Below are 11980 nucleotides of genomic sequence, written 5' to 3'. Positions count from 1 at the left end.
TTGGCTGAGTTCTTTATCTCTTCATTTGATGTTTTAGGGTTTCAGGATTGTTGTATTCTCTGTTCGGCTTAGTTTTCGAATCTTTGCTGTGGAGGCACGGCGTGGTGCTTCTGCTTAGAGCGGATTTTGCCAGAACTCTCCCAGGAGCAAATATTTTTTGTTTCATTTAAGCTTTAGGCGTTCTTCATAATAATAGTGAAAATCAAACAACTACCTTCACTTGCGTAAATTTGTCATTTGATCAAATGTTTCATTTTTTTTCACTAGTTGTGACAGTATTATACATTGCTTTACAAAAAGTATTTTCCCTCTCATTTACGTATTTGAATGGCTACCAGGAATGGCTCCTGATCATTAGGGTGTCCCTTCCTCCACTGTGGCCACAATTTTACATCTCTGCTTTCTTTCCTAGCTTCCTGCACAGGCTGGTATCTGAGATGGGCTCTTGGCCTCTTCCACTTCTATCCTTCTCCTCCTCCCCATCTACTTTGTCCCCTGCTGGCCCCAGGACCAGTCCAGGTGGGTTAATATGGTGCCTAAATAGCTGTAAGGAGATGAAGAAGAGAGGCAGGGAAGAGATCCACAGCCGTTTCTTTGGCTACTCCTTCTTTGGGCCTGGCTTCTGAATTATTCCCAGGGTTTCCCAAGACCCCTTCACCCCAGAGCTCTCCCTCTCTTCACCTTGGGCCTCCAAGACTGCCCATTCAATTCAATGGACATTTAATTCCGCGAACACTTTTTACTTCAATTCAGCAAACCTCTCCTCCTAGCTTCCTACAAGCCACTGCTGTTTACTTACTGAATCAGAAGAGCCCACCGATCAAGCCCCAGGATCAACACAGAAATTCCCAGAAGCTTTAGACTGGGTTTTCTCTGAAGAGTAGATAAATCTCATTTCATCCTTTGTATACAAAGATGCAGGCACTGTAAGTACCTCCTTGCACAGAGTAGGGAGAGGAGAAAGGTGGGGGACTAGATGAGTGTTCTGCTCCCCCATTCTTTCTCCAGAAAGACCTCATTCTGGTCAGGGCTCAGACGTGACCTCCTCAGAGAGGCCTTCCCTGGCCACCCCGTCTACGTTAGCTTCCGCTTCTGCCATTCTTCATCACATTGCCTTGAGTTTTCTTCACAGCACTTGTTACTAGCTGACATTTTCTTGTTCGTTATTTACGTGTTTGCTTCTACTTCATGCTCTGTCAGAGCAGGGATACTGTCCTGCTTACAGTAGTATCCTTGGCGCCGGCCCACGGCAAGTGCTGAGGGTAATATCTGTTGGATGAACTAATAAGCTCTTCTTGAAAGTCTGACGGAGTCGTTGAATCCTTAAGTTTTACTTCACTGCATTTAATGGTGGGAAATTACTTTCCATAATGGTAGAGCACTTGGAGACTTGTAAGTGTCTCAGGGTGTATCCCTCATAAAGAGCAAAGCTCAACTTTATTCTTTTAGAATATGTGTAGGTTAAATAGTTGTTTCTGGATTGGCCTAGAGTCCTAAATAATTCACTGCCACAGAACCCTGTTTCTGTGCGAAATTTCATTTCACGTTCTAAAGAAATACCACCCATAAGATGGGAACGGTTTATAATCATAAAGAGGTTTACAGTGTGGTGAAAATTAACCAATATTGTCCTACAGCTGACGGAGGCAGCAGTCCTTGCGGGACTTTTTGGTAACGAGCCTGTGAAGAGACACTGCCACCTAGTGGTGCTTTGTATCGGCACAAGCACTTCTTTCACGGGAAGAAGTAACGCTGCATTTCTAGCTATTATGCTTATTATTTCACGTGTTCGGTACTTGTCTAAGCTAATAAAAAGAATGTAAAATTGTAAAAAATTCTGGATGTTACTGTTCAAAACCACTTAAATATAATTTAAATAAAAATCAACTCTTCTTACCACCAGAATATTGATAAAATAAGCCACCTCAGCGCCGACAACGCGGAGATTGTTTACAGCGTGGATGTATTCCAGTGAACCTTTAATCCAATCTAAATTAATGCAGTTCACATCTTCCACTTGTAGCAACACCTGGAATAAAGATTTATAGTATCAGATAGTATAGATTAACTATTAAAGAAATAACTATTTTTTAAAAAGTATCTAAACAACTGATTGCATAATAAGAAACAACCCTAGCTGGTATTTATTAAGATTTTACTACGTTAGGCAGTGTTCGAACCTTTTTATCTGTGTTAACTTACTTTATCCTCACAACCACTGTATGAAACGTGTACTACTGTTACCTTCAATTTACAGATAAAGAAATTGAGGCACAGACAGATTCAGTAACTTGCCCCAGATCACAGAGCTAGTAAGTAGGAGCACCAGGACATGAATTCAGACAGCCGACTCCATTCCATACATGGTCTTATGAATAATTAATTGCTTACTATGTTTCCCATCCATTAATCTTGAGTATAAGAGAGGAAAGTTAATTACATGGCGTGAACTTGGAAACTTTTTTTCCTTAAATTAAATGAGAAATTGAGCATACTATTTAATCCTTTGTCAGAGGTAAGAATTCACCAAAATTGATAATAAAAAGCTGCTCCCATTAGAATCTATTCAATTCAAAAATAAGTGGAAATAAATGGAAAATGTGTGATTCATTTGAGGCCTGGGATCATGGACAATACGGATAACTGAATGGAAGATGCCTGTGTTAAACATAAAGCTCTCATACTAGTGTAAAGAAGACACTGTTCACATCATACATTGCACATGTCTCTCTGCCATTTGCCATCTGTTTTCCATCCAGGTACGTTGATACAAGTCATCTTGTTTGTTCCGAAATAGGAGTCTTGGATAGTTGAATAATTAACTGCACTGATCTCCTGTTTCAAGTGAAAAGAGATTAAAATAAAATGATGATTTAAATCATTTAATCTTTAGTAAAATTATTCTAAAGCTGCTCAAAAGTCTTTCACTAAATTTGATTTTGTAACAATCTCCTTTATTACATTTCAGTCAAAAAGTTACTGCTACATATTGCAAAAAGTACCAACAAATTATTAATGTATTATAAAATGCAATATACAAATTAAATCATGAGGAAAGGAAATAAGAAGCCCTTGGTTCTAAGGCAATGTTTATAAGTCATTGTTGGGTAAGTTTAGATCAGGAATTGAGTACACCTTACTTAGCACTTCTCAGTTGTCAATGTAATTCATGGGAATTATCTTATTTGAAGCTTAGAAATATCCTGCAAAGGTGGCAAAATAGGATTGTTCACCCACATTATGAATGAGGAATAGAGATTAGAATCTCATCACATGAATTAAACAGCATGTTGTTGTGTATGTCAAGTCCATTCTTTTTTGTAGCGACCCTATAGTACAGAGTAGAACTGCCCTACAGAGTTTCCAAGGCTGTAATCTTTATGAAGCAGACTGTCACATCTTTCACCCATGGAGCTGCTGGTGGGTTCAAATCACTGACTTTTGGTTAGCAGCCAAGTGATTAACCACTGCACCACCAGGGCTCCTTCAAAACAGCATATTAAAGATAAATTTTTACGCATGTTAAACATTCTTTTGTATTTCTTATATTTTGTTGGTTTGTTTTAATAACCAAACTCTCAAAAACTTTAGAATACTATAAATTTAAGTGGTTTTGTTATTAACAGAAAAATTGAAAGGCACAATTATAGGCAATTCTATTGAAAAAATGAATACTGTAATCAGCAAATAGCAAGATTTCAATGGTGAATCCCATAACTGGAGAAGCAACACATTTAAATACTTACGAGATTCAGAGAAAGAGTCTATTACTACCTGTGTTTAATAGTAATATGCAATTAATCATAAAATGTGCTGGTTAAAGTGTTTCCAAGACTGTAAGGAAAAGATTACGAGAGTCTTAAGGTGGTTTACACAGTAACTGTAATAGCTAACACTCCTATCTGTCCGTGTGCTGGGTGTTGTTCTGAGCACTTTATAGAGTAGCTTGTTTAACCCTCAAAACACTCAGAAGTAGGGACTATCACCATCATACCATTTTACAAATTAGGAAGGGGTGACACTTAGAGGTCAAGTTGCCCTAAAGTACTGCAGCTAATGGGTCCTAGAATCGGGGTTCAAACCCACATGGTCTGTCTCTGAAGTGTCTAACCACTGGGCTCTCAAGTTGTATTCCGACCGTAGTGTTCTCTACTGATAGGATCCAAACTGGATGTGGCATTCGTTGACGCAGGGAGTAAAATCAATTATATTCAGGCTTTCTAGGAAACCCTTCTGTGCTAAATAATGCAATCCAAGTGCAAAGATTTCCATCTAATATATCTAAAATAATCCAGATGCAAATACAAACATTCCCAGCTCCTTCAAATAACTACTGCATTTCTGTTTCTACGTCAGCAAAGCCTATTTTGGAGAGGGAATTTAGTAGAAAACATTTGTTTATGCTTTCCCTAACATAAGACTAGTCTGAAGAAGTGTGACCTCATTCAGACCTCAAAGTGGCAATGTGTTGTGGGATCCTAACGTCTTAGTCATCTAGGGCTGCTATAGCAGAAATACCACAAGTGGATGGCTTCAACAAACAGAAGTTTACTCTCTTGTAGTCTAGTAGGACAGAAATCCAAATTCAGGGCATCAGCTTCAGGTGAAGGCTTTCTCTCTCTGTCTTCTCTGGAGGAAGGTCCTTGTCATCAATCTTCCCACGGACTAGGGTTTCTCAGTGCAGGAACCCCAGGTCCAAAGGACACGCTCTGCTCCTGGCACTGCTTTCTTGATGGCATGAGGTCCCCCTGTCTCTCTGCTTGCTTCCCTCTTTTATATCTCAAAAGAGATTGGTTTAAGACACAACCTAATGTTGGAGATTGAGTCCTGCCTCATTAACATAACTGCCGCTAATCCCATCTCATTAACATCATAGAGATAGGATTTACAACACATAGGAAAATCACATCAGATGACAAAATGGTAGGCAATCTCACAATACTGGGAATCATGGCCTAGCCAAGTTTACACACAGTTTTGGGGGACATGATTCAATCCAAATCACCTAACATCCTCTGTTGTCAGAACTGAACAAAACAGAAAAGATAGAAAAAACTTTGTTCACCTCACATTCAACCTGGCACACCCCTCTAAAAGAGCATACTAACATAGAAAACTGGAAACTCCATTCAACATCCTGGAATCAAATTCTGCTGCCACAAAATAGAAACTAAAAATGGTGTCAATATTATTCAGAACAGGTTATTGAGAGACAGGACTAAAAGCATCAAGGTTAGCTGAGTGCTCAGGCCTTTTCTCTTGACTGAGTAGACATGGAGTCTAACTGGTGCTAAAGAACCCCATTCTACAAGTGTTCACTGCATTCCAGGTGATCTCATTTTTAGTAGGTCAGAAATAGTCACCAGTTAGGCATGCTCCAGCTCTAACTAGAGCTGCAGACGCAGAAATTGCCGAAAGTATGCAAATATGCATCACCACCAGTAACTGTATGAGCCACTCAGTTAAGGAGTCATGGGCTCACGGGAAAGTGGGTGGTTCCATTCCTGCTGTGAAGGTAGCTGTGAAGACCTATGGCTCTCAGAAGTCTGAGTTTATTGCACCATATTCACCTTTGACAATTCCTCCCTCAGAGAAGAGAGTATGCCAAACCGTTTTATAAAGACTCATGAACACAGACAGTCAAATTTATGGGTCAGGGCTGGGACAATCCTTGTTTTAAGAATCACACTTTGACCTAGCTTTATATTCTAGCTTTAAAACAAAACAAAAATAAAAACAAATAAAAAAAAATTTTAACAGCAAACTATCAGTGCAAGATTCAGGTACAGGACTGGTTTTTAGTCACACAATGATTTCATCCAAATGGAGGCTGTTGAGAAGACCTGGTGGTACAGTGGTTAAGCGTTCGGCTACTAACCAAAAGGTCGGCAGCTCGAATCCACCAGCTGCTCCTTGGAGACCCTATGGAGGCAGTTCTACTTTGCCCTGTAGGGGTGCTATGAGTCAGAATCGACTCGACAGCATCAGGTTTGTTTCGTTTTTTTTTTTTTTTTTTTTTGTTGCGAGGGAGTAGACCTGAAGAACATTGTTTTTATGGTCTCTTTATCCGGGAAGTACTGGGTTTTCCAATTTTCTCTTCATTGGCTTAGAGATTTATGACACCTCACCTAATGACTCATCTTTATCAACTTACCGACTGACTTACTTTCACTGTGTTCCACAAAAGATTCAAGTGCATGACCACATATACAAAAAGATGAAAGGATCAATGAGACCTATGTGTACTGAGGGTCATGACCAGGGGACACAGCCCTGAATGTACAGATGTGCCCTGAGAGTCCTAAATGGACAGAGAAGATGCCTCAAAACATTTGAATTCAGCATAGATTCTCTCTACTTTTGGACAGTTATAAAAATCAAACTTTTAATGATAGTTTTTTTTATAAGTTACTCTAAACCCAAAACAGGAGCCCTGGTCGCACAGTGGTTAAGAGCTCAGCTGCTAACCAAAATGTCAGCAGTTCGAATCCACCAGCCACTCCTTGGAAACCCTATTGGGCAATTCTACTCTGCCCTAAACAGTCACTGTTAGTCAGAATCAACTCAACGGCAAGGTTTTGGTTTGATTTTGGTTTAAACCCAAAACAAGAAATTTTCTTCTTTGTTCTGGATACAGCCAGTTCTATAGAACAGGTAGTATATTTCAGTAAAGAGTTGTGTGTGGAGTTGTGTGTGTGTGTGTGTCTGATAAGCAGACAGCTACAATTCAGATTATATTTGTATGGTTGTACGATGCAAAGCCATAGCAGAAGGTTGTCTTTCCTGGTGAGGCCTACCCTGTGTGTGATGGGTCAGGCAGAAAGCAAGCCTTGAGGTTACAGATGCAAGTAAAGACGAAATGATCTCACGTGGGGGAGAGCTCCTTCTCAGGCCCTTTTCCCTCCTGTTCCCTAAATGTAGGTGCTCCACCTGGGCCTACCACTTGTCTCCACCACTTGTCTGTCAGTTTGTTGTACCGTGGTGGCTTGAGTGTTGCTGTGAAGCTAGAAGCTATGCCACCAGTATTTCAAATACCAGCAAGGTCACCCATGGTGGACAGGTTTCAGCAGAGCTTCCAGGCTAAGACAGACTAGGGAGAAGGACCTGGTGATCTACTTCTAAAAAAACTGACCAGTGAAACCCTGTGAATAGCAGCAGAACATTGTCTAGCACAGTACTGGAAAATGAGCCCCTCAGGTTGAATTGTGAGGATGCCGCAGGACCGGGCAGTTTTCGTTCTGTTGTACATAGGGCTGCTATGAGTTGTAACTAACTCAACAACACCTAACACCTGGGTCTAGTCTCACTTTGTCCTCGGCCCCTGGGATCTCATACACTCTCTGGGTTTCCACTCTCACTTCCAGGTAAAAGACTTCTGATTCTCTTTCTCCAGATCTAGATTGAACACTAAGGTGTAAGATGAAAATTTTCAAAAGCCTGCCCAAACTTAATTTGTTCAAACTTTTAACTCATTCTCTTTCACCCAGCATCTGCTCTTCTTTCTGATAAGAAGGTCATTGTTTTCCCAATCATTAATAAACTTGGGACAGTTTACGATGTTTATCATGCAAATTTTATATCTTCATACTCACTCTCTTTACTCTAGTTTAGGCTAGCTTCCCATGTCTAATCTAAACTGTGCTATAGTTCTATTCAGTGTTGTTAAATAGAACTTTCAGCGATGATAGAAATATTCTATACTTGTACTGACTAATATAGCAGCCACTCTAGCTCCATGTGGCTATTGAGCACGTAAAATGTGGTCAGTGTGACTGAAAAACTGAGCTTTTAATTTTATTTCATTTGAAATTTTATAGCCACGTGTGGTAGTGGCTACCATACGACAGTTTGGCTCTAAATCATCTCCTGGTCACCTCCAGTCTCTCCCAGCTCCAGACAGAAGATGCACTGCTGACAGTCAACGTTCTAAAGCACCTTTTCAAAACCCTCAATGGGGATGCATGGCTCACAGGACCAAGTCCAAACTCCACAGGAAGGAATTATACAATTGGTCCCTGAACTATTTTTCTAACTAACTTTGCTTTTGAGGTCTCCCTTTCTGTACCCAGCCTAACCCAGCATGTCATTCATCAAACATTCCCTGCAGTTTCTCTCCTTGGTGTATTTATTCGTGCCATCCCCTTTGTCCCAACAGCCCCCATTTATCTCTACTTATAAAGATCCCATCCATACTTCAAAGCACCCCTCAAATATGATGTCCTCCTCAAAGCCTTTGCTGATTCCTATCCCTATTCCCAAGGTGAAGGTAAGCTCTTTGTTCCAGAGTCTCTTATTCATATCTTACATCATAGATCATAATTTGTGTTGCAGGGATTTTTTTATATACCCCATTTCCCCTAATATAATGTCTTGATCAATTCAATTCAATGTAATAGGTAGGCACTGTTGCTTGTTCACAGTTTTATGTGTGGAAGGTTCTCAATTAATACATTTATTTGAACTTAATATCAAACTTCCCTTATATAAAACAACATATATCTTCATACTTAAATACTAGAACAAATAATATGGGAATCTGGTTCACAATACTAAAAAGAAATATTTGCCTTTAAATCAACAGCCTATGCCAGAATAGGTTACTGTATCTACATATCTAAACCTTCTTTATCTATATATACATCTTATATTTTAGAATAATCTACATGTGAAGGAAGCAAGTTAGCTTACCTGGTGGACATTGCGATTATGTATAGTATAGAGCAGAAAGCGAGTGTTTATCTCCTCTGGAGACCAGGGTAAACTTGTCAGATGTCTTGACAAAATCCACGTCCATGGTAAATCATCTTTAAAACATCCCACCCTTTCATAGCAAACTTCTTTTCCTGCAGCAAAAAAGATGGAGTATCAATATTATAAGAAAGAAGCCCGGAGAGAGGTTGTGTTTCATACTGTGAGAGTTAATTTAAATTAGTATTTAAGTTAAACACAGTCTGACCCACAGAGATTCTCATCAAAACCTCCTCTTCTCTCTTCCCCCCCTCCATCCCAACACACACAGTATGACTCTGTAGATGTCACAGATGAGAGTGTATGGACTTTGGAATCAGACAGTCTTGTCTTTGGGCAATTATTTTACCTTCTTGAGTCTCAATTTCCTCCTCTACAAAATGAGAGTATACCACTTACCTTATAGTCTTGTCACGAAGACTAACTGAGCTATTACACAACAAAGCCCTTGTAATAGGCCTGAGACATAAGGTGGGATTGTGCTTTCCCTGAGCTTCTGCCTTTTCTCATTTGACTGAAAGCTCTTGATGAAAGGGATCTGTGTTCCCAGAGCCCAGCCCCATGCCTGGAACACAGTCAGAGTCCCATACGTATATGTTTCGAGAGTGAAAGTGTAAATGAGAGCAAAACTTCATTAATTTTAACCAAGTGTCTTCTTCCTGGAGCTCAGTTTACTAATCTCTAAAATGAGAGGCTTTGGGGAAATTTGGTCTTGGACTCCGATTTATTCTTTTACTATGACCTTTCATTTTCATTGAACACCCAGAGAAGAATTAAAACACAAAAAATAACTTCATTTTATGCTCTTTTATGGAGGGATAGTTGAATTTATTCAATTAAATATTTAGGATTATTTGTTAGTATTGGTTAGAGTTGTTTGAGGACTTGTGTTTGAGTATTTTAACACTCACCAAAAATACTAAATAAGTCTCTGAGTCTCCAATCCACCATATTTTAGCTTTGAAATTTTAGGCGATTTTATAGTTTCTTCACTCCCGAAGAATGAGATTCACATCAATAAAGAGAGAAGATAGGGGATTAAAATGATTTTTTTTTAATAAAAAAAATGTACAGATGAACAAATACCTTGCCCACTCCCAATGAGAATCTCTCTCCCCAGAGGAAACTACTTTTAAACATGTCTGCAGCTCTTCTATGGAAGAAAGATGCAGCAATCTGCTCCTGTGAAGATTATGCCTTGGAAATCCTCTGAGGCAGTTCTCCTCTGTCCTATAGGGTTGCTAACAGTTGCAATTGACTTGATGGCAGTGGGTAGTAGTAGGAGCAGCTCTTTCGGTGGTTGCCTCCATATCTATATATAATGTGCTTATAAAAAACCCCAAACCCACTGCTGTCTAGTCAATTCTGATTCATAGTAACCCTATAAGACAGAGCAGAACTGCCCCATAGGGTTTCCAAGGCTGTGATCTTTATGGAAGTAGACTGCCACAGCTTTCTTCCAATGAGTGGCTGGTGAGTTCGAACAGGTGACCTTTCAGTTAGCAGCCTAGCGTTAATCTGCTGTGCCACCAGGGCTCCTTCAATGTGCTTATAATACCAGTATTTTTATTTATCAACTTCAGGCATACATGATCAATGAACTTTCAGCAGTAATAAATGAGAAGTTGACTCTCTTATCCCCTGTATCAACCAGGGTCCAGTCAAGAAACAGAAGCTACAACAGTTATTTTACTTTAAGAATTGCTAATTAGGAACTGGAGAGCTGAAGAGACAAAAGGAGACACTGCCGTAGAAAATTTCAAATGCTCCTTTAAAGAATTCTTATGTCAGAGAGCAAATAAAACACTTCAAATGCAGAATATATTAAAATATGATAGGGAAAACACAGCTCAAAATCTCTAAAATAAAACTAACAGTATATTCATTGAAAAAGGTATAGCTTTAAACACTCACATTCCTAAACTAGAAATGACAAAAAATAGTGAATTAATAGTTCAACTCAAGAAAGAAGAAAAAGAACAAGTAAAGTTGAAGAGAGAATTTAATTAGCAAAAACAAAAATAAAAGCAGAAAATAATGAATTAGAGAAACGAAAAAAATAGAATTGATAAATCTATGTGGTAGTTGTTTAATAAAACTAGAAAGATAATAACTGTGATGGCACATTTAAATAAATAAAGGGGAAGAGCCAAAGATGTGGAGGAAATAAAAATGTTTATATTTTACACAAATTCATGGGAAGAGAATGGAAATTCCAGATGAAAATCTCACTCCTTACACCTAGATAAATCTCAGATACATGAATATTTAACAGTAAAAACAAAACAATAAAATCATGAAAGGAAAACAGTAAAATTGTTAACACTCTTGGAATGGGGGATGGTTTTTCTAAACAACACAAAAACCCAAAAGCCATAAAGAAAAAGATGGATAATTTTGATTTCATAAAATGCTAAACTTCTACTTGACAAAAAGTAAAATAAATACAACAAAAATGTAAACAACAAACTCGAATAGATTTGTCAAATATCAGACTGAAAAAGAGCAAATTCCTATTCCAGGTTTTTACAAATAAGTAAGAAAAACAGCAAACGTTAGAGAAATGTACACAAGACATGAAGATTTCATCCACAGAAGATTCACAAACGGCCAGAAGCATTCAAGAGAATATTTAAACTTCCCGCTAATTAAAGAAATGCAAATTAAAATAACAAAAAGTAACTCAAAATGGATCGAAGACCTAAATATAAAATCAAAAATGATGAAGATCATGGAAGAAAAAATAGGGAAAACGCTAAGCGCCCTAATACATGGCATAAACACAATACGAACCGTAAGTAACAATGCACAAGCACCAGAAGAGAGACTGGATAACAGGGAGCTCCTAAAAATCAGACACTTATGCTCATCCAAAGACTTCACCAAAAGAGTCAAAAGACAACCCATAGACTGGGAAAAAATTTTTGCCTACGACAAAGCCGATCAGCGTCTAATCTCTAAAATCTACAACATACTGCAAAACCTTAACAACAAAAAGACAAATAACCCAGTTAAAAAATGGGCAAAGGATATGAACAGGCACTTCGCCAAAGAAGACATTCAGGCGGCTAACAGATACATGAAGAAATGCTCACAATCATTGGCCATTAGAGAAATGCAAATCAAAACTACAATGAGATACTATCTCACCCCAACAAGGCTAAGCATTAATCCAAAAAACACAAAATAATAAATGTTGGAGAGGTTGTGGAGAGACTGGAACACTTATACA

At 38.7% G+C, this 11980-nt stretch overlaps 1 protein-coding gene across 1 annotated transcript in view; it reads right to left on the bottom strand.

The window, feature by feature from the left end:
* The window catches only part of PNLIPRP3 (pancreatic lipase related protein 3), a 53332-nt gene that overhangs the window by 28488 nt on the left and 12864 nt on the right, over positions 1 to 11980 (bottom strand). Inside the window, 4 exon segments of the mRNA XM_023729895.1 lie at positions 1898 to 2029; positions 2716 to 2835; positions 8689 to 8843; positions 9660 to 9735. Of these exon segments, the coding sequence (XP_023585663.1) occupies positions 1898 to 2029; positions 2716 to 2835; positions 8689 to 8843; positions 9660 to 9699 (447 nt within the window). The 5' untranslated portion in view covers positions 9700 to 9735.

The sequence above is a fragment of the Trichechus manatus genome, unplaced genomic scaffold (genome assembly GCF_000243295.1).
Source record: "Trichechus manatus latirostris isolate Lorelei unplaced genomic scaffold, TriManLat1.0 scaffold00031, whole genome shotgun sequence".
Taxonomy (NCBI): Eukaryota; Metazoa; Chordata; class Mammalia; order Sirenia; family Trichechidae; genus Trichechus; species Trichechus manatus.
Note: the sequence above shows the minus strand (reverse complement) of the source record. Positions and strands in the feature narration are given on the sequence as shown.